At 31.5% G+C, this 22310-nt stretch overlaps 2 protein-coding genes across 2 annotated transcripts; one reads left to right on the top strand and one right to left on the bottom strand.

The window, feature by feature from the left end:
* Positions 1-4833: 4833 nt before the first annotated feature.
* Positions 4834-8066, bottom strand: LOC111311099 (uracil phosphoribosyltransferase). Its single transcript, XM_022910473.2, has 12 exons — positions 7838-8066; positions 7615-7722; positions 7438-7516; positions 7220-7278; positions 6967-7044; positions 6783-6864; positions 6525-6573; positions 6193-6254; positions 5870-5937; positions 5330-5385; positions 5194-5241; positions 4834-5108 (listed from the first exon to the last, which is right to left on the bottom strand). Exons 1-12 carry the CDS (start codon positions 7970-7972, stop codon positions 5057-5059), a joined length of 876 nt encoding a protein of 291 aa, XP_022766208.2. The 5' UTR covers positions 7973-8066; the 3' UTR covers positions 4834-5056.
* A 5792-nt stretch (positions 8067-13858) lies between these two features.
* On the top strand, positions 13859-20738 carry LOC111311098 (delta-1-pyrroline-5-carboxylate synthase-like). Its single transcript, XM_022910472.2, has 20 exons — positions 13859-14052; positions 14167-14238; positions 14375-14478; positions 14581-14683; positions 14782-14943; positions 15493-15770; positions 16242-16392; positions 16506-16670; positions 16826-16903; positions 16996-17085; positions 17699-17785; positions 17899-17985; positions 18059-18155; positions 18228-18331; positions 18499-18574; positions 19283-19433; positions 19546-19614; positions 19884-19950; positions 20034-20104; positions 20493-20738. The coding sequence occupies exons 1-20, from the start codon at positions 14002-14004 to the stop codon at positions 20566-20568; spliced, it is 2139 nt and encodes a 712-aa protein (XP_022766207.2). The 5' UTR covers positions 13859-14001; the 3' UTR covers positions 20569-20738.
* The last annotated feature ends 1572 nt before the right edge of the window (positions 20739-22310 follow it).

The following is a 22310-nucleotide window of genomic DNA, read 5'->3' as shown; positions in this document are numbered from 1 at the left end:
ACAAACTACTCGTTCATTAGAGTCCATGAAAAAAATTTGTTGAAGATCGTTTTTAAGCAAATGTTCTTTATGCAACTTTATGATATGCATATGAACCAATGCAAAAGAATAAGAAAAAGGTTAGTATACCCAAAAAAAGAATAAATAAATAACTAAGTAAATTTAAACATCACACAGAGTAAAAGGGATGAATCATATGCTTTTGGTCAATTCTAAAAGGGAAGAGTGACAGCTTTATCTATAGGTTAGGCACACTTAAGGTTCACTATATGATGTTTTAAGGTCAAAGTCTAAAGGTTTCCAAACTGCTCCTTACATCCTTGTCTATCACAGACTAGTAAGGTACCCTAATCCTCACCCATTACAGGCTACAAGCGAAAAAGGTTCAATTTGAGTGAGAGTATTTCGCTAGCCACTGCGAAGGCATTAGACCTCACGAAAGCAATAGGTACTTTACTCCCTCCTAGAGGGACGGTGCTCGGGTGTAGAGCTCATGTTATGCACATGCATATGTATGACATAATTAATAAGGTAAATAAACATGAATGAATAATAACACATATATACAAAGAAGTTCAATTTTATTAGACTTTTGGATAACACAAATTATTTGCTGGCTTGACTCTCAAAGTCTCCAGTGGAGTCGCCAAACTGTCATAACGTCTAGATCCGGGGATCTATCGACTTTTAGGGAGTCGCCACCAATCTTTTTTATCTAGGTGCGATTGGCCACCTAAGAAATATGTCCTTTCAGGGAACACCTAAGTTTAAGGGTCCTTAAAAGAATAGGTTCAGGTCTACTAACCAAAACAGGATTCGGGAGTTCGATTACGTGTGAGGAAGGTTATAACACCCTCACAACGCCCATCAAAAGATGGTACCAACTTAATTTAGTGTTATCCAATAAGCCTTAAAATTTTACTAAGTAATTAACTATTGGAAATTATTCTCAATTGACTCTAATACTTTTAGTAAAAAATTAAGAAAATCCTCTCACCTCAAGAATATGCAAGAAAACTACTGTTTCACTTGCAGAGGCTTCATCGTCAGATTATTTAACATTAAAAAAAAATAAAAAGAAAAAAATGATTGTTTTTGTGTAGGAAAAATTGATGCTTTCAACTTTTCCCCAAAAATATTTTTTTGAAACTTTAATTTCGAAAAAAATTGATATTTTCAACTTTTTTCCAAAAATATTTTTTTGAAAACTTTAATTTCGAGAAAAATTGATAGTTTCAACTTTTCCTAAAAAAAAGCCTTTTTTTTAAATTTATTTTTAAGAAAAATTGATACTTTCAACTTTTCCCCAAAAATATTTTTTGAAAAACTTTATTTAAAGAAAATAAAATAATAAAACAAAATAAAAGTGAAAATAAAAAATAAAAAAAAAATAAAGAAAAGTAAAACAAAAATAAAATAAAGATAAAAGAATATTAAATAAACCTAATCTAATAATAAAAAAATTAATTAATTAATTTAAAAAAAAACCTGGAACGGCTCGAAAAACGGCTCAGCTCGACTTAAGAAAAAAAAACGACTCGAAGAACGTGGCTCGAAATGTCAGCTCGGCTCAACTAACGACTCAATGAGGCAGATCGCGCGCAGATCGAAAAACGGGTCGACACTCGGGTCGGGTCAGATCTTGACAAAACGCGCGGATCTTCTAAGTTATTTAACGTAAAAACGACGTCGTTTTAAGAGGGTATATAAGGCTGAATCCTTCATTTTTTTTGCAGACCGAACCTCATCCCTCTCTCTTTTCCTTCCTCTTCTCCTCTTTCTCTCTAGAACACCCGAAGAACTCCAGTTGAATATTCATCGGATTCTGAAAATTTTTATCGAAATCTGGGTTTTTCGTTGGAAGTTCATCGAAAAACTGATCGATTTATGGAAATGTTACCGGAAACTAAGAAGTTGACCGAAAACTTCAAACTTGGGCGAAATTTTCGTCGAAAAATTCAACGTCCACCAAAAATTTCATCGAAATCTGGAAATTTTTCAAAAATTTCCAGAAAAAAATTTCACCGAAAAATCTTCAAAAAAATTTTTTTCGATTCCTAAAGCTATTCTAACGCCTCTAAACCCTTTTTAGCCCTCAAATCTCTTCTGTATGCCTTTTTCTCTTAACCAGTAGTTGTTTTTCTCTCTGTTTTCTGTGTTTTCTTCTATTCCTGAAGAGTTTTTGATCAGAAGAGTTTTTGATCAATCTCAATTTCTCTTTGGATCGGGATTCAATCATTGAATCCAACATGGATTTTTCTGATTTAATCTCAATCCAATCTTCAGCCGGATAAATCAAAAAAATAAAAAAAAATCAAATAAAAATATTAATGAAAATAAATCAGATAAATCAAAAAAATTAACAGATAAATTAAAATTAAATAACAGATAAATTATAACATATAATCTGATATACATATAAATATTAACAGAAAAAAAAGAAAAAAAATAATAAATATATATATTAATAAATAGTAGTAATGAATAAATAAATACATAAAATAAAAATAAATATATATATATAAAAACAATAATAATAATAGAAATAAAAATAAAATAAAAATGTAAAATACAAAAATAAAAAAAAAATAGACTTACCTATTTGGATCATGTCCAATTGATCCGAGCTTGGACCAAATTGGGTGTTTATAAAAGTCTTACAGTTTTTTTTCACTCACTTTGGATGTAGCATTTAACTCTTGAACTTTCATTTGGTGATCATTTTAATACCAATCATGGAGATCTTATCCAATTTGTGATGTATTATTCATTTTAATTTGAAAATCTTATGATTGTCTTATAAAAAACATATCATAAGTATAAGGTTAGATCTCTAAATAATATATATCAATATTATTATTATATTTATATATATATATATATATTATATCATATCTTCATATTTCTCAATATAAGATTGGGGAGATTATAATGTAAGATGACGTCTTTGTCTATAATTAAATGTTGAGATTTTAGACACAACTTTCATTGTATAGCAATTAATTCATAAAAAAGCTTAATACTAATTATGAAGACTCGCAACTAATTTTTTAAGTATTATTTATTTTATTTAAAAGTTTTGATAATTTTATTTCACAAAAAATATCTTATAAATACGAGTTTAAATATCTTTATTTATATATATATAAAAATAAATATGGGATTGAAAACTTCATAATATTGGTGCTATTAACGGAGAAGGAATGGGTGGACATGGGGACAGGGATGATGGTAATAGAAGAGGAAGTGCCAAGGGGTTTGGGGGTTAGTGATGGAGGAAGAGGAGGAGGAGGCTGTGGTGGTTGGGGTTTTGATGGTGGAAGTGGCGATGGGGATGATGGTGGTGGAGAAAGAGGAAGTGGTGTCAGTTAAAAGCCGGATACCAATATACCATAGAGCCAAGTTGGATAACTTTCGTTCTACTCCCAGTTAAATCATTATTAGTATTAGAGATTGCCCTTGATGTAATTAATTTACTACTATTATTACTCCATCGATTTAGGTTTTATCATTCTCTCTATATATATATACGAAAATAAAAATCCCAAGTGCAAGCTTTTTTTTTTTATCAAAAATTTATTCGAAATGACATCATCTTTATTAATAAAATGATATTTATTGATGGTATATGCATTTATATATTAATAAAACATCATATATAAATTTTTTTTTAATCTCAGGCAAGTATTGAGACACTCGAAAGTACTTAGGATTGGAAATATTTCAACTTTCAATCCCTTCAGTGATAATTTTGAAGTTGCTTTTGAGTTAAAAAAACTGTTTTGGAAGGCGTGAAATTGCTTTGTCTTTTGAGTGAAAAATAGCAAATTGACCGTTTGATTAATGAAAATACATTTTCCTTTACTGGTTGTCGCACACTTGACAGTCGACAGTACAGAAAACAAGGCTTTGTTTTGTACAATTGTCGAAGCTTGAAATTCTTATCAGTAACTGAAATTGTAGTTTTGTCTTTGCACTTATCGGGAAAAAGAGACAAAAAGGCAAATGATGAAGCAAACGTGGCAACAGAAATCTTATAGTAGCCGCAACAACTAACTAGAAGAGCCATTCATGAAGCTCTGACTGATGCCTCTTTAAGCAGAAACTTTTCAGCAGGTCGTCCGCAAATCTTGACATAAATTGGAAAAACCAAACGATTTCTGGAGAACTTCTTCGCCAGAAAAATTAGAGTTATAATGTATTTATATCATATAAAATATTTAAAATTTATATATTTATGTTATATTTTATATAAAAATTATGTATTATAATTTATATTAATATAAAATATTTTTTTTATTTTATTAAAATTTATATATAATTCATACTAAAATTTTAAATCATATTATTTTTATATTATATTTTAAATTATCTATGTAAAAATAATGACGAAAACCTAGAAGAGCATACTTTAGGCCTTTCTACGGTCGCTTTTAATTTCCCTTATGGGTTGCACAAGCACATCTGATAGATGCAAGATACGATTTGGTATGGGCGATGGTCCTAGGGTAGGCGGCAGATAATTGGTTTTGGTGGTGGTGAGCAAGGGATGGGGCTACAGTGGTGGTCGTAGTGGAGAAGGTGGGGGTTATGATGGTGGTTGAGGAGGAGGTGGAGGGGGAGCAGGTGCTTGTCAGAAACTGGATTGAGATGGTTTTAACATTTCGGAGAGTTCCATGCTTCCAAAACAATCGCTCCTAAGGCTAAGCACCATTAACTAATGCTACAAATACTAAACACCATACCAAAATTAAAAAGATTATTGATGGCCTTTGCTTTGTGACACGTAAAACAAATAATAGTTGGACTGTTTGAATCCATGACACAACCAGATGCTAACCAAAGTAACTAATATTTCTACTTCAAGGCCTCAGCTTCAGTAAAACACAATTTCTTTCACACAGAATGAGAATAGTCCATTTCAAGCAATGCTATGAAGTAAGCAAATCTGCAAAGCAAGTTCGCCAATCGAATAGCTCAAGCCTTGTAAATTAGGTGATGGGCTCCAAAAATCAAAATTACATATGGATAATGTTTTTCTTGTTTCCATTTACACTCATGTACCATAGCTCCGATCTCCTGCATCTCCAAGTCCAGGAATGATAAACCTGAAAGCACCGAAATAACAGTGGTCAAACATACAACCCACTCAGAATGTCCATAAGCCAAGTCCTGTGGAATGACAGAGCTTACCCTTTCTCATTGACAGTGGGATCAATAATTCCAGTATACACATGAAGTCTGAAAATCACAAAACCAGCAAAAATTTAAAATGCTATACAACTGCACAAGTTACTATACATGGATTTTATATTTGAACTTTACTTACCCAGGAAATCTCTCGCTGAGCTTTTGAAGAGCTGGAGGAGCTGCCAGAGCAGATATCTGTAATAGAGCAGCTCCATTAATTAGTAAGTTGGCATAAAAAATGTATAATGAAAATGACTGTTTCTGTCTAAGTGAGTTGAAGATAGGAAAATATAAACAAGATAATCACATTTGATCTAGAGTTTTCGCGGTCTGCGTTTGCTTGACACATAGGAAATTTAATAGCTGAGGCTCGACCATTAAGAGGGGTCAACCTATCACAATTTTATGGAGGGGGTATGTAAAAACTTCCAAGAAAGGCATGGTCTTCTATTTATTTATGTTGACACAAGAACATTAGAACAATAGAATAATCTATTAACGGCAGTTCAGCCTGATGCAATAAGATTTGATATCATAAAACAAATGCATTAGTAACAAAGTAGGAATGCAGTAATTAACTACGTATCTGATAAACTGAAATCTTTAACACAGCACAAGCATTCCAACTGCTAAAATATAAATTCACTGAGAACAGAAAAGATTCTTCCAAATTATTTACCACTTTCATTTGCTTGTTGTTAATTCCACGTTCCCTTAAGAGGTCAAGTGCTGCCACAATTGTGCCGCCTGAAATTTTTAACAAGACAATTAGCAAAAAGTTTGCAACAGAATGAGCCTCAGTCTCAGGAAAAACAATCACTTAAAACACAATGCATAGAAATGTAAATGCACTGCTACAAGGATAATAGTTATATAATCTTCATTTTGAATGCAAAATTAATGATTTTCTTCACTTTGATAGCTGAAAAAAGAGGGAACAATGCCAGAAAGCTTTTTAGTTATATAGGATGGGATTTCCAGCTGTTTATTGAAGATTAGTACCTGTTGCCAGCATAGGATCTACCACAAAAACTCGAGATCCTTCAGGAAATTTATCAGGCAGCCTGCACAGGACATTAACATAAGTTACACGAACACCCTAACATAAAATGTAAACAGCCCATAATGAGACCCAACTAAAAATTAAGCCCGCACTAAAGCAAAGCAAAAGGATGAAATGAAGCTGACCAAACTAGAATGTTGCAGTTCTAAAAAGGTTTTTCTTAAAACGAAACGATACTTCAACTGTAAGGCAAAGTTCCAATTAATCATGCTTTGAAAACGCTATAAGGTAGGAAACACATAAAACCAAGAGAAGTGAAGTAAATTCTTACTTATTTAGATAAACTGTTGGCAAAAGTGTCTCTTCATCTCTGCTTACCCCTTCATTCACAAAACCATTAATAATCATCAACAAGTAAACTGGTTGGCAGCATAAAGAACATGAAGTGCTGATAGCTAGTCTTGAAGAACAAGTAGGAATCAAAAGCCTAAATAAAGAACCCTTTGAAATTTGAAACACATGAACTATAGCAATTTTTGTGGGTTGGGATGTGGAGTGGAAAAATTGTAAAGATTTGCGTCAACTTTACCTAAATGGTACGTTTTCGTAGCTGGCAAAATGGATGACGCGTGTTCAGCCAGAGCAAGACCAGCTCTCAAGATTGGAACAATCTGAGAAAACAAAAGAATAAAGTATTAGTTATTGGCTCAAAATAAACTTTTGCTCATCCAACAGAGACATCAGGAATATAATAGCCAGAAGTAGAAACTAACCGCTATAGGTTCCCTTGGATCGATAAATTCAACTGAAGCAATAGCCATTGGTGATTGAATCTCTCCTGTTACAGTAGGCTGCCAGCAGTAAACCCCAAGATATATAAGTTCCATATAGAAAAATACATCCTTGATGCCAATACAATTTAGCAGGAAAAGAAGACAAATGTAAAATTTTCCCAAAACAAGAAAAGTTAAGACGTGGAATATTTTGATTGAAAAAAAAAAAGGCATGCACAATGTAATAACTTACCAACCAATCCCTTGAAGCTTCATACATAAGTAGCCTCCCCAATTCAGCCATAGCATTTCCTGAAAACCAGAAAGAACAAAAAAAAAAAATTGATATCTTATCCTAATCCAAGACAGGCTTATCATCCTATACTTTAAAAGAAAAAGATTCTGCAACTGACCCAGATAAGTAAAAGCTAAAGAAAATCTAAACTGATGCTAAATTCGAAGAAAACTCACTGAAAATGGAGCAAGGAGTTTGCTCATTTCTCAAAACCGAAATCCAGTGCTTAATCAAAGGATGTGGAGGCACAAACACCTTAAAAAACATAAAATATAAATCAACCCAAACTCAAAAACAAAGAAATTACGCCGTTTCAGCCTAACAAAAAACAAAAAGAGAAGAAGAGAACTGACAAGCATTCTATCCTCTGAAATAGACTTTTCCTCGGTGGCCATATGAGAATTCACCGTCACAAAGCCCATTCGCCGCCTCCGCAGCCACCGAGAAGTCGAAAAAGAAAGCTTTTAAGAAAGGAAAAGGGAAGATTAGTCGAGTTTAATGAATAAAATACGTTTTTTATTGTTAAGTTACAAGAATATTAAAAAACAAAAAAAGGGTGGGGGAGGGAGAGATTACCTTAATGGGATTGTTGGTGTTAGGTTTAAAAGGAGGAAGGAGAAGAATAGGGTTTTTGAAGGGGTGGGATGTGGGCACGAAACGCGGCGTATCGGAAGAAGAACACCGGAGACTAAAATTAATGCGGCACGCCATGCATCCGATGATATCGATCTACCAATTGCAAAATACTACTACTACTAGTTTACTCCCAGTTGGAATTTCTTTTTCGTTTTGCCTTTTGCGAGCGATAAGACTTTTTCTCCCTTTTGGATCATATTTTTGGGTCCAGTTTGGACCATTACTGCCCATCATAGCAGACTTCGGGTCTCAAAACTCAAGTAGATTTGAGTTCTGTTTTGGGGTTTTAGGTTGATTTTAGCCCCAATGGGCTTGTCTCTTCTTTGATTGGTTCATTGCCTCTTTTTGCATTGCATGAACTATTCCCCCTTTTCCAATCAGGACACCGTCTGCGGGAAACTACAGGGTTTGGTGAGAAACTTCATCTGGAAAAAAAAAAAATTTACATGTGAAATCAGGACTTGGTGAAGATCTTTCTCTATTCCAAAATCATTGTTCATTAGTAGATAAAAAAAAAAAAAAAAACTATTTTGAAGTTCTGAAATCCAATTTTTGAATCAATAATTTTGTTACGAACAAGGAAATATGTGATTTCTTGTTAAAATGTTTGATTTTTAATAATTAAAGTTAAATCTTTAACAATTTCAAAAAAAAAAAAAGCTAGTCACAAAATTATATTTATGTACTTGTGTTTGCTTAATTTTTGAGTTTGAAATGCACTTCATGGCAGTATAGTTGCTCTGTTTTATGAGTACTTCTGTGCATATCTATACTACTATAAATAAAAAGGATCCTTCGAGGATTTTCGGGTTGACAAATGTTTTTTTTTTGGTAAAATTTTTATATTGGAAGGGAAAGTAGCAAAGCAAAAAAGAAGTTGTCGCTTAATAATGGATTACTTAACCAGCTTTGTTTCTTTCTTCGAAACTTCTTTCCCAGTTGATAGTTATATTTACACCCGACTTTCGAAACTTCTTTTCTACTTTGTATTATTAATGATATTAAAAATAGTTTGAAAGAAAGGAAGGCTAAAAAATTATTAAAAGGTCAAGTCAATGTCAATGTCAATGTCAATGTGAGCTTAAACCCATTCAAAGCAAATATGTTGCCATCCCCAATGCAGGGTTCCACTTGACATTTCCATTTAACTCCTTGTTTTATTTTTATTTTTTGGCTTTGACCTTTTTTTTTTTAATTTTTTTTTTTAGTTTTGTTGGTTTTAATTGCCTATTTTAGTATTCTTAATTATGTTTGGAAAGATTGGTTAATGAAGGCGTTAACTTGAAATCTCATATTTGACTTTCATTTTTTTTTTTGTTTATTTTTTAGCTATTATCTTTTTTTAATTAAATAAATATTGTAAGAAAATTGATCACTGGAGTTAGAGATAGCAAAAAAATTAAATTTTACGAGATTCGACCCGCCTTGATCTAATAAGGGTGGGTTTTTGTTTTGAAAAATAGGATCGAGTCAAGGTTGAGGCTTTTTTCTTTTTATGAAATCGAAGTTGGATTGAAGGTAGGTTTAGAGTTCTCTACCCTAACCTTTATTAGGATATATATAAAAATATATTATATTATTATTTAATTTTATATTTATATATTATATAATAAAATTATTATTTAATATCTAAATTTAATAAAAATATTACATTTATTATAATTAAAATTTAATTTATATTAAAAAAATAATAACCATGATATAAATTTTGCAAGAAAGCTTACCATTGTTAATGCCACGTGCCAACTCAACTTTATTATTTATTTATTTGTTTGTTTTTTGTTTTTTATTTTTGTTTTTAGATGTTTTTTATTTTTTTTAATGAGATAAATTTTGCAAAGAAAAAAGCCAATGGAGGTGTCTACATGGCACTCCACTATAATTTTTTACTTTCACCTTTTCTTTTTTTTTTTGTATTTTTAAATTAGATAAATTTTACCACAAAAAGAGTTAGTAAATAAGGATGACAAAATTATCTATATTTGACGAGTTTTTATTTGCCTAGATCTGATAAGGGGCGATATTTTTAAAATCAAAATAAAGCTGAGGTGGATTTTTTTTTTTAAGAAAACAAAATTGGGTCAAAAACGGGTTTAGGGTATTTGACCCCGATTCACATCAAAGTGTATATTAAAACTATATATTTTATTATTTATTTAATTTTATATTTATATAAATATATTAATAAAATTATTATTTGATACCTTAATTTAAAATATTAACTTAATAAAATACTACATTATTTTATATGGTTATACCTTAATGTTCAAGCTTATTGATACATATAGTTTTGGCATTATCATCTTTTAAAAGATTATAGTTTTTTTAGAGTCTATTTAAATAAATGATGAAATTCAAAACAATGTTAAATGTGAGATTAGTTATTTTAGTGGTAAAATTAAAATCAATAATAAAATATGTATTTAGATATAAAAATAACAATGACAGTGAAATAAACTATAATAAGAATAGAAAATTATTATTAATGACATTATTAGAATAAAATTTGTATGTAATAAATAATTATTAAATTATTGTAAATAATAGTTTTATGAAAAAATTATTAAAAAGTGACAATAAAAAATTAAAACAAAATTTATTTATTTATTAGTTTACTATATAATAATAAATTTTTTTATCAATTTATTATGTAATAAAAAATAAAATGAATTAAGAAAAAAAAAGAGTTAAGACATTTTTGGGTTAACATTAAAACTTTAAGGTTAAAAATGGGAAAAAAATAAAAAAAGTCGTGGTGCGACTGACTACTGGACCTTTTATGTCTGGTGAGCAATCGCCACTTGCCTCACTGCACTGGAGATTTGTTTGGGTCTCAAACGATTAGTGGGCACAAAATTTGATTGCAATTGTATCTGGTGTGATCAAATCCAAACCAAATTTTAGTGTAACTAATTATATTTTGAATTCATTTCCTACCAATTAATATGTATTTTAGATAGCATGATTGATGTTTTGAATTTCAAACTTGACTTTTTATTTTTTTTTCCTTTGTTCATTTTTTTAGTTTTTTTTTTTATTTAGATAAATTTTAAAATTAAAAAAACAAGTTGAGATGTCCACGTGACATTATCATTTGGATTTTTTTATTTGTTTAACTTAAATCTTCATAAACATTATTGTCCATACATAAAATAAAAAAATTAAATCCACAAAGCACGGACATACTTCTAGTTTGTTGAAAATATTGGATCTAAGAACTCGCTGAAGGGCCGATCCTCCACAAGAATTAAGCCAATTGGCAGTGCCAAACTATGATTTAAGGTGTATTTTGTGTCCTTTCATGCTTTACTGTGTTTGACACGATTCCTTGCGGTATTAGTCCTTATCCAGGTACTGTGTTTCTCTATCCTTAATAATTGTTTACTAGAGATACCAGTTGCCTGTCTTGCTTTGTTTCTTCATCAGTGAGATGAGCCTGCTCAAATTAACCCAAAACATATATTTCCTCAAATCAATACCTTGTCTTTCCTTGCAAAACTGTTTAAACTACTAATGTTTAGGTTCACTCCTCGAATTAAATCAACAAGCAACGGAAATTTAGTTAAATGCATGCTTTCAACGATAATTATAAACCATATATGAAACAGGTAATCACAATTACACATTAAGTTACAAATCTCCAACAACTGTGAATCAACACCGTGATGGAATCAAACATCCGAAATATTAAAGAAAAGGAAGGGTGTACAAGGGAGAAATGGTTTGGCAAAAGAGCCAGAAAATTATTGTCTTTTGACAAGTACAAACTACAACACCAAGTGCCTGAAATTGCTCTTAACAAACAGTAGGTGGCAGATTACTGTATTTTTTTTCCCTTTTCTTTTTGTAATTTTATAATGATATTTTACGTTGAATCATGCTTTGGGTGACTTTTGATTATTGCTTGTCGTAAAAGTATAAAGTTGAATTTTTTAAAGTTAAATAATTTGATGAAATGGCGTATTGTTGGTTTCGAGCACACCAACAATTCATTCTAAATTACCCCCTTTGTAGTCGGATGGAACAGGAATCAAATGGAAATCTGTCATTTCCTTTGCAAACGACAAAATCCAAACGCGACATGTGAATCTAGATCTGCCATGACATTTAAATTATTGACAAAACACTTGTCCTAGAAAAGATTTGTTTTTGCCCGAAAACTTTCTGCTGGGGAAACCCGGGATTGTTCCTGAGCAAACTTTCAGCTTTTGGAAGGCACAGACAATGACCCCTGATCACCAGTTGGCTGTGAAAGTGGAATATTCGTGGCGTGTATTCGCCCCCTGAAAGCAGAAAAGAAATGTCCAAGAGAGCCGTGAAAGACTTTAAAAGAGCAGCCCAAACCGCTAATCCTCACGACTTCCCGGTACTAAATGTCGTTCATTGAATTTGGTGGCAATCATGTTTTGTCGTCCACGAGAGTACCATGGAGTACGTGGCCATTGCTCTTATTGGAGGGTATAAATGTCAAAGCCAAAAAGGCTGATTTTTGAATTCTGCGTTTTCGAGTCGCCCCACAAACAAACTGACAAAAAAATCAACGTAGAAAAAAAAACGTGTTTCGATGTGACATGTCCATTCCATAGAATTTAACGAAGATTTCTTAATCAATGTGAGGCGCTTTGCTGTTAAGATTAGCTATAAGCAAATACAAAGTTTCTCTTTAAGCCCGGATTTCATTTCCCCAAGATCAGTTTTTTTTTTTTTTTTTTTTTTTATGGATTTTAGTTTTTATAAATTGCTCAATTTTATTTTAAAATAAAAATTAAGTAAATAGTAATTCGGGTAATTGGATTTAATTGTCAAAACTAAAAGATAACATATTTTCAAAATTTATTCTTATTTGAGATATATCTGATAAGATCATATATATTCCTTATAAAATATGAGTAATTATCATGTATTCAAACTTGCAAATATCTTTTTATTTTTAATTTTCGTATAAATAATCATGAATGGCAAGAGAAACTGAGAAAATATAGAGAATTAGACATGTTTTACACCCTCAGTCCCTCACTTTAGAAAGAGAAAGCCAGAAAGGGTTCAATTTTTTTGTTCAACCAAGTAATTGTATTAATTAGTAGTGATTGAGTATTATATTATTAATTCAAATTATACATATGTTGGTTATTTTAGATTGTGAATTTGAAGAAATTTAAATACTTAATATTTTACGAGTTAAATAGATAGATACTAAAAATAAAAGTAAATTAATATTTTTAAGTAATTAGTCTTGCAATATTATTTCAAATTCTCCAATAATCTTTTAATAAATAAATTTAAATATACCAATATAAAATATAGGTCCTTAAAATATCTTATCTACTCATAAAAACTGTACTTTCCTCTATACTATAAGAAATCATGTTACAAGACAAATCAACATTGACTTCCAAATTTATTTTAAAAAAAAAGAAAAGAAAAATTAAGTTATAAATTTATTTATAAATTTATTGAAATACTTATTGTTAAAAAATAAAATTTTTAGAACATATTATGAAAATTTAAAATGTATAATATTTTATAGTAAACATAATTTGACAATCTCTGTATTAATAATTTTAATAATTATTTTTTATGTAAAACACAATAAATTTTGACTAAATATTTATTTGAAGTAAATAAATTAAAAATTATATTATATTTTATCTTTAATTGATTGCTATAAATATTTCGTTAACCAAACTTTTATCTATTTATCTTTAAATTGAAATTTAAAAAAAAAATCTGTTTAAAAAGAATATATCATAGCAGAAGAAGGAGATAATGGAGTAATAAGTGAAACTCTCAGTCTTAGTTTTTCATTTTATCTTCCGTGTGAGATCTGGCCGATTCTGCGCGATTCTCTACGGACTAATCTACGTTGCACTCCACGACAACGACAACAAAAATCATTTTTTATTTTTTAATTATATTTTTTTCGGAACTCTATTTATTGAAACCACTTCGACTTGGCCAACCGCTGCCTCATATTCTTCGCAGCCCCTCTCTCAGTCTCTCTCTCTCTCTCTTACACTCTCGTACTCTTCCCCCTAAAATAAGAACTGAAGCTTTGAGTTGATCGACCCGACTCAGCGAGACTCACTCGCTTTAAAATTGACCCCATGGATCCTTCCCGTGCTTTTGTGACAAATGTCAAGCGTCTCATTGTCAAGGTTTCTGTTTTTCTCAAATATTGGTTATTATTATTATTTTTGATAATGTGGTTTTGATTTGAAGTTTTTAATCAAGGACTAATTTTGATTTATGGGTTTTGATTAAAAAAAAAGGTGGGAACAGCTGTGGTGACTCGAGCTGATGGGAGATTAGCAGTGGGAAGGCTTGGAGCTTTATGTGAACAGGTAAATATTGAAAGAAGAAAAGGGCACAATGGGAATTATGAGATTTTTTTTGTCACATTGTGCAACATCTCTCTAGGAAGGGGATGGTATGGCTGACAAATTTGTTAATTTGTTTTTATGAATCGGTTGCTTGCAGCTTAAGGAACTAAATTCTCAAGGGTATGAGATTGTTTTGGTCACTTCAGGTGCTGTTGGTCTTGGTCGTCAAAGGCTTAGATACAGGAAATTGGTTAATAGCAGGTATCAATTTCTTAAATACCCTTTTTGGGTGCATCATAAACATCACAGTTATTGCCTTTCGAGAAAAATTTTAATTAAAATATTTTCGTATTTGTTTTGTAGTTTGGCTGATCTTCAAAACCCACAAGTTGAACTTGATGGGAAGGCTTGTGCCGCTGTTGGGCAGAGTAGTTTAATGGCTCTTTATGACACATTGTTTAGCCAGGTTAAAAATAATATGATTTCTTGTCTTGCTTATTATGCATTTGGCAGCCTTTTTTTAAATGTTCAATTGCATTAATATGATACTCAATCTTTATGCAGCTTGATGTCACTTCTGCGCAACTTCTTGTGACGGATACTGATTTTAAGAATGCTAGTTTTAGAAAGCAACTCTCTGAAACAGTGAAATCTTTATTAGCTTTGAAAGTTATTCCTATTTTCAATGAGAATGATGCAATCAGCACTCGAAGAGCACCTTATGAGGTATGCCATCTCTTTCCCCTAAATCTGAATTCTCTTTTGCTGTTCATTCTCTTATAGCTACGTGTGCCTGCTAATAGTCTTTTGGCTTTTGGTCGTGTCCTAATTTTGGAATAGGTTGGCAAAATCAGTTTATACATATGATATCTCATGTCTGTTTCCTAGATGAGGATTTCAGCTTTTGGGAGATAGTGTCAGTAACACATATGTGCCCGTAAGAAGAGTTCAGAGGGGACTTACAGTCCGTTAGGTTTTCCTCATCTATCAGTTCACTGTCCATCTAGTCATATAGAATGGTGCTTTTAAACTAATTACTAGAGTGACCAAGAATGAGAGAGCTATCCAACACATTTCCATGCGTCACACTTGGGATATTAACAGGCTAATGTAAAACCTTTTCTTTAGGTCTTTTGTACCAAGGCCTTCCAATTCAAGCTTCCTCCTTTTGTTGTGTGTCTGAAGTGTCAAAAAAAGAAACCTTTCTGTTTGTTCTATTCTTGCTTTCAAGCTGCTTCTTTTGTTTCTGACAAATTGATTGCAAGTGTTTTTCAGGATTCTTCTGGTATATTCTGGGATAATGACAGCCTGGCAGGTCTCTTAGCTTTGGAACTAAAAGCTGATCTCCTTGTTTTGTTGAGTGATGTGGAGGGCCTGTATAGTGGACCGCCAAGTGATCCAAACTCAAAGTTGATCCATACATATGTAAAAGAAAAGCATCAAGGAGAAATAACATTTGGAGACAAGTCAAGGCTGGGTAGAGGGGGTATGACTGCAAAGGTTAATGCTGCTGTCTGTGCAGCTTATGCCGGTGTCCCTGTTGTTATTACTAGGTACAGCCAAGATCCAACTCCACAAACCTATTAACAGATAACCATGTGATTCATATTCCTGACAGTTTAACAAGCTTGTTTAATTCTTGATAAAATTGGTTCATGCTAGTGAGTTTTTATAGGTTAATTACTAAGTCCTCGTGGTGGGTTAGCGAAACCCTGTTCCATTGAAAGAATATAAGTAGCCACTCTGTATCCTTGTTAATTCATTAGAATTCCACTTTTCCCTTCATTTCTTATTCTTTTTAAACCTTTTCTTTCTCTTTTTGGAGGAAAACATTGTTAAGGTGTTCCTGTGATGAAAATATTCTATGATTTGAAGAGTATATCTATGTTATCTATCATTGGGTGTCTAATCATTTTTTTATTCACTTTAATAGTTAGTATTTCTAAGAGGAAAGGGTTCTCGTTTTTTACTATGAATTGTTTCATCATCATACTCCTCATTTTGCTCTACTTCTGGTTTTGAAGTGGCTATGCCACTGACAACATTATAAAGGTACTTCAAGGAAAGCATATTGGTACCCTTTTTCATCAAGATGCACACTTATGGACTTCAGTTAAAGAAATTGGTGCACGTGAGTTGGCAGTCGCAGCACAGGATTGTTCTAGACGGCTTCAGGTGGGAAACATCATTTCTTCCTGTAGTCACCATAAAATCTCTCTTTTAGGCTCCATGTTCTATTAGATGAAGAAGTTAGGTATGAATGTTTTTCTAAATGATCTTAATTGCAGGCAATGCATTCTGAAGATAGGAGGAAAATTTTGCTGGACATAGCTGATGCCCTTGAGGCCAATGAAAGTTTGATTAAGGTTGAAAATGAAGCTGATGTTGCTGCTGCCCAGGATGCTGGATATGAGAAATCACTAATATCTCGTTTGTCCCTGAAGCCTGGAAAGGCAAGCATTTGTTGATTCTTGGATTTTTGTGATCGTAGATAAATCAATTTTCAATTTTGTGTGTGATTGCTGCCGTTTGATATCCAACCCTGTTCCATTAAGTCTTTTGCACAAGCACATTCCTCAGGTTTCATGCAAGTGATTTTGTTTTACAGATATCTGGTCTTGCAAAATCTATTCGTGTACTAGCTGACATGGAAGATCCTATCGGTCATGTTTTAAAGAGAACAGAGGTTAGAAAATCCTTAAAAATATTTAAGTAGGAGTGTGTCGATTTGTTTTCCTCATCACCTATTTTGACCCTTACTTTGACTGCCCTTGTCAGCTTGCAAATGAACTCATCTTGGAGAAAACATCTTGTCCTCTGGGTGTCCTGCTGGTTGTATTTGAGTCTCGACCTGATGCCCTTGTTCAGGTAACGGACAATGACTTTTAGTTATGTCAACCTGTATTGTTTAGCTTATAAGGTGTTGGTGAGATTACAATTTCATCTGAAGAATTCATGATTTCATGTGATCTTGGGGCTTCAATTTCTCATGTTTCTTAATTCTTAAGGATGATTAGCCAGCCAGTTTTGGTGGTTGATTGTGTTAAGTTGATTTCTACATGATCCTAGGTCCACTAAGCAGTTGTCTTGTTCTATTTCATGCAAGTGAAACGCCATCATTTGTGTCTTATTTCAGTGACAGATCATCTACCATTTGACTTTGAGCGGATGCCCACATTATGTAGGGTCACATTCCTTCTTCATACTATAGAGTCTACCAGACTGCTTTCTCTTGCTAGATCAACATGAGATATCGCAGTTCAACACTGGTCTATTTGATTAATGCATGAAGATTCTTTTCATCTTTCTGTTCTCTAGCTTTGGAGTATTATTTTTATGTTGTATCTTATTTTCTACCATTTTTATCTTAAACTCTATCTTTGGTATCTTCTTTTCTGTGATTTTTATCTCAATCTCTTTGGGTTCATAATATTTTCTTGATTATTTTACCATAATTTTCTTTCCCTTTATGATTTGACAGATAGCTGCACTAGCCATTCGAAGTGGGAACGGCCTACTGCTGAAAGGTGGCAAAGAAGCTAAGCGGTCTAATGCAATCTTGCACAGGGTCTGATTCTCTGGGCTCCTGCAAATACTTATACTGAGCATAAACCTTGTTGCTTTTCTTTCTCTTCTCCATTTTTTTTCTGCTTTAAATAATATCTTTTTCTATATTGTTAGGTCATTACTTCAGCCATCCCAAATAATATTGGTGACAAACTTATTGGACTCGTGGCTTCAAGAGAGGATATTCCTGATTTACTTAAGGTGATTTGCAGGATTTAGAGTTTATGACAGCTCTTTGTTATGTGATTTTTTTAAGCTTTCTATTTTGCCGCAGCTCGATGATGTTATAGATCTTGTGATCCCCAGAGGCAGCAATAAACTTGTTTCTCAAATTAAGAATTCGACGAAAATTCCTGTTCTTGGTCATGCTGGTAAGAAAAAATTTGCCACTTTGATGATCCACGAGGTAGAGCTTCAACTGAGCTTTCAACTTTTCTTTACAGATGGAATTTGTCATGTATATGTTGATAAATCAGCTAAGGTGGATATGGCCAAACTGATTGCTCTGGATGCAAAGATAGATTATCCTGCAGCATGTAATGCTATGGTAATTTCATTTTACGTCAATTTCTGCTTCTGTTCCCATTAGCATATTTGACTTTGTTAAGTGCATATTTCATTCATATGCCATTCTGTTTCATATCATAATTTATCCTGCACAATTCTCTTAATTTTGTAGTTTGTTTTGAAGTGTCTTAACCATGCTGTCTTCAGGAAACACTTCTAGTACACAAGGATTTGTCAAGCAATGGTTTGCTTAATGAGCTTATTGTGGAACTCCAACAAGAAGGTATGATTATGTGAATGGCTTTCTAACTACCTAGTGCATTCAAGTTATAAATCGCTTACAGTTTTCTAGTATGCTAATTCATTAAATTTGGTGGTTTCATAGCATTGTTCTTTCATGATCATGTAACCCAATCAGTTGTGAAGCTTGTTGTGCAATCTAGTTGAGAGGGTGACTCAAATATTGACTTCACTTACTAAGCAATAAATGAAAGAGAACTTCAAATGCAGAATTTTGTCTAATATGAAGCAACATTAGTTAATTTTAGAGTGGAGATATCTGGAGATAAGGTGAACTAGTTATGGATTTGCATAAACAAGTATGTCTTGGCAAACTTGCACAGATAGAGAAAGATGCCAAATTTAATCGGTGCTATGTTTGACAGCATATAACATGAGAATGTGACTTTGTCATAACAACAAAGAAGAGAAGCCTAAAATTTTTTATCTGTTTAATATAAGGATTGGTCACTTCGCAATACTATGCATGATCGGAATGGAAGTACAGAAAGTTTGTGTTAAATCATGAAAGTAGAACATATTTGTATCTGTGGGTACGGTTCTGTTTGAGGCTGCTAAGTAAAATGCATCTGAAGGTCATTGTATTTTCTTTTTTCTTCACTTTGCTGAGTGTGTTGCATGTGGCAAAAGTTATAGCAATTCCCAGAAGGATTATCTAGAGATATGTGAACTATTGTGGGATTATTTGCAGGTGTTACCCTTTACGGTGGACCAAGAGCGAGTTCCTTGTTAAACATTCCAGAGATACATTCATTTCATCATGAATACAACTCAATGGCTTGCACAATTGAAATTGTGGATGATGTGCAGGCTGCTATTGACCATATACATCAACATGGAAGGCATGTCATGTCTATCAGAACTCTTATTCGTTTTCTTTTCATTGCTTTATTTGTTCCAGTGAATACTTTAGCTGCCTTTCTCTTGATTTTAATTGACTTGCTTTCTCTGCAGTTCTCACACTGATTGCATTGTCACGGAAAATCATGAAGTTGCTGAAATTTTCTTACATGGAGTTGACAGGTAGGCTTACTTCGTGGGTTGAAGTTCTACTTTATTTGGACAGTCACACACGTGTTCTATATGACTTATCTCATTATCACCACAGTTATTCGTGAAGTGATTCTTCTCTTGCCTGGTAGTCATGTTTGAGTATATAGATACATTAAGTTGTTATTGTTCTCATAGTTGAGCCAATGATTTGCATTCCTTAATTTGGGTAACTATTTTTCGTTCTCATTGTTGGGTTAATGTTGGTGACATTGCAATTTGACTATCTGTTCCTGTTACAGTGCTGCAGTATTTCATAATGCAAGCACACGATTTTGTGATGGAGCACGATTTGGACTTGGTGCTGAGGTATTCAATCTTCCAAATTCCTAGTGTTGGACAACATGGTCGATTTTATGAACTGGTTCTATTTGATGCATGGATTTTAACAGGTTGGAATAAGTACTAGTAGGATCCATGCCCGAGGTCCAGTTGGAGTTGAAGGATTATTAACAACACGATGGTATGCAAGTTTCTGATTAATCTTTCTTCCTAAAATTTGTCATTATTATCTGGATTGATTAACATATTTGTTGTTGACAATGAGAGCATGAATAAAGTTCTACAGTTTAGTATGCTTCAGTTTTCATTTGCAATTTTTTTTTTTTTATAGCAGTTAACTTCGTTTAGAGCATGATCTGCTTAGCATGCTCTTCATTCTTCATTTGCTTAATGTGTTTTTCATTTACATGCATTTTTTTTCTGCTTTTCTATCCCTTACTTCTCTAGATCTTGATTTTTACGTTCTCACTTTTCTTTATACAAAATTTCAATTTGCTTAGACTAAAATGTTATGTCAACATGCAGTGGATATTAAAATCTTGTAACTATGTGCCTGTTAAAAATTGTAGGACTTTGAGAGGTAGTGGCCAGGTGGTGGATGGTGACAAAGGGGTCGTTTACAGCCACAAGGATCTTCCCCTGTAAACTCAATAGTCTGTTTCAAGAAATGCAAGCAGTGTGGTGTTTTTTTTACCCATTTTGGTCTTATAGTGCTAAGTGTTACTTTCTATCATGTAATATAATACTCTGCACAACTGCTTCTGTAACTGCGGAGCGCGTTACTCTAATTTTTTTCACTTTTTACCCTTATCCTATCCCATATCTAAAATTTGCAGACGTACGGATCTACACAGGGCCACATGTTAGTTTTTTTTTTAATTTTTTGACTTTTTTTAAATATTTAATTTTTAAAATTATATAAAATATATTTTTAAAAATTTTTGTGTGAAATTTATTTATATCAATTTTTTCTTTCACTTTTTTTTTTAATATTTAATAAATATTTTTTTAATTTTATTATTTTTATATAAGACCCATTTGATATTAAAGATATGTGTTTTTCTTTTCTTTTCTTTTCTTTTATTTTTATCTATTTACTAAATAATTTTGTATATTTTAATTTTGTTATAAGAATTGATATCAAAGCTATGTTACTTGTCAAATTAAAATTTTTTTATTTTTTATATTTATTTATTGATTAAAATTATTTTTTAAAAAAAATTTATATAATTTAAATTATTAATGTAATTTTTAAAGATATAATAAAATATTTTAAGTTTAATTTTATAGATTAAAAATAATTTTTTTTACTTTAAGAGGATTAAATTATTTTATATAAAAAAATAACAATTTTTTTTATAATTTTATAATTTTAAATTAGATACAAAATTTATATAATATAAAATAATTATTATATTATTTTATTTATTATTTTATATATCAAATATGATCTCAAATTTTTATATATAAATTTGTGTTGATGTACGGATATACTTCTTCATGATTGGCTATCATTTTTCTTTTTCTCCGTGTGACACTTCTTCCATAGTTGGCTTTAATTTTTTGTTTCTTTGCGTGACGCAAGTCACTTTTTTTAACTTTTGACGTATTTAATATTTTATAAATTTCTTGTTCGGTGGAGACTAATGTTTATGTTTTTTTTTTTTTTGTAAGATCCACATTTTCGTTTTGTGTATTTTTTTTTTATATATTTCTTAATTTTTTTAAATGTGGAACTCAATCTTTTATTATTTTTCCATCGGGATCATTTTTTTTTTTGTTTTTTTTTTTACTTTTTTCTTTAGTGCCACATGTTTTTTTTTTAATTTTTAACTTGAATAAATATTTTTTATTTTTTAATTGGGACCTACTTGAAACTAATTTTGTTTTTACAAAAAAACTTAATTAATCCTTGCTATATTTTTTGGACCTATACCAAGAATATGTCACATTTTTTTTCAGTTTTTAACTTTTGTTTCTTATATATTTAATAAATAATTTTTTAAATTTCATGTCTTAGTGGCTCACTTTGTATCAAAGATATGCTCGGCCTATTTCTTTTTCGTCATTTTTTTACTTTTATTTTTTTTTCTTCATTAAATTACTTTATCTTTTAATTAGATAAATTTTTTTAAAAAAGTCAAACTATGTGTGCAAGTGGCATCCTTTTTTTTTTTGTCCTTTTCGTTTTTTTTTAAATTAGATAATTGACAACAAATATAATTTGTAAATTAATTAAAAAAAAAGTTAATGGAGATAATAGATAATAAAATAACTCATATCGATTGGTTTCTATATGTGCAGATTAGATAGATATGCTTTCTTTTTTAATAGGTTCGAATTGAAATTTTTTCAAAAACAACCAAAGTCAAGTCCAAGGTGAGTTT

Source organism: Durio zibethinus, chromosome 1, assembly GCF_047325235.1.
Source record: "Durio zibethinus cultivar Kanyao isolate XHJ-2024 chromosome 1, ASM4732523v1, whole genome shotgun sequence".
Lineage (NCBI taxonomy): Eukaryota > Viridiplantae > Streptophyta > Magnoliopsida > Malvales > Malvaceae > Durio > Durio zibethinus.
Note: the sequence above shows the minus strand (reverse complement) of the source record. Positions and strands in the feature narration are given on the sequence as shown.

Excerpts from the sequence above, each read along its gene's own strand:
- LOC111311099 (XM_022910473.2), bottom strand. The coding sequence starts at position 7,972 with ATGGCGTGCCGCATTAATTTTAGTCTCCGGTGTTCTTCTTCCGATACG. Across the intron at positions 6,865-6,966 it reads ATCCAAGGGAACCTATAGCG|ATTGTTCCAATCTTGAGAGC; the intron begins GTTAGTTTCTAC and ends TTGTTTTCTCAG. Across the intron at positions 5,938-6,192 it reads AGATCCTATGCTGGCAACAG|GCGGCACAATTGTGGCAGCA; the intron begins GTACTAATCTTC and ends TAAAAATTTCAG.
- LOC111311098 (XM_022910472.2), top strand. The coding sequence starts at position 14,002 with ATGGATCCTTCCCGTGCTTTTGTGACAAATGTCAAGCGTCTCATTGTC. Across the intron at positions 14,944-15,492 it reads CTCGAAGAGCACCTTATGAG|GATTCTTCTGGTATATTCTG; the intron begins GTATGCCATCTC and ends AGTGTTTTTCAG. Across the intron at positions 16,393-16,505 it reads ATTGTTCTAGACGGCTTCAG|GCAATGCATTCTGAAGATAG; the intron begins GTGGGAAACATC and ends TCTTAATTGCAG.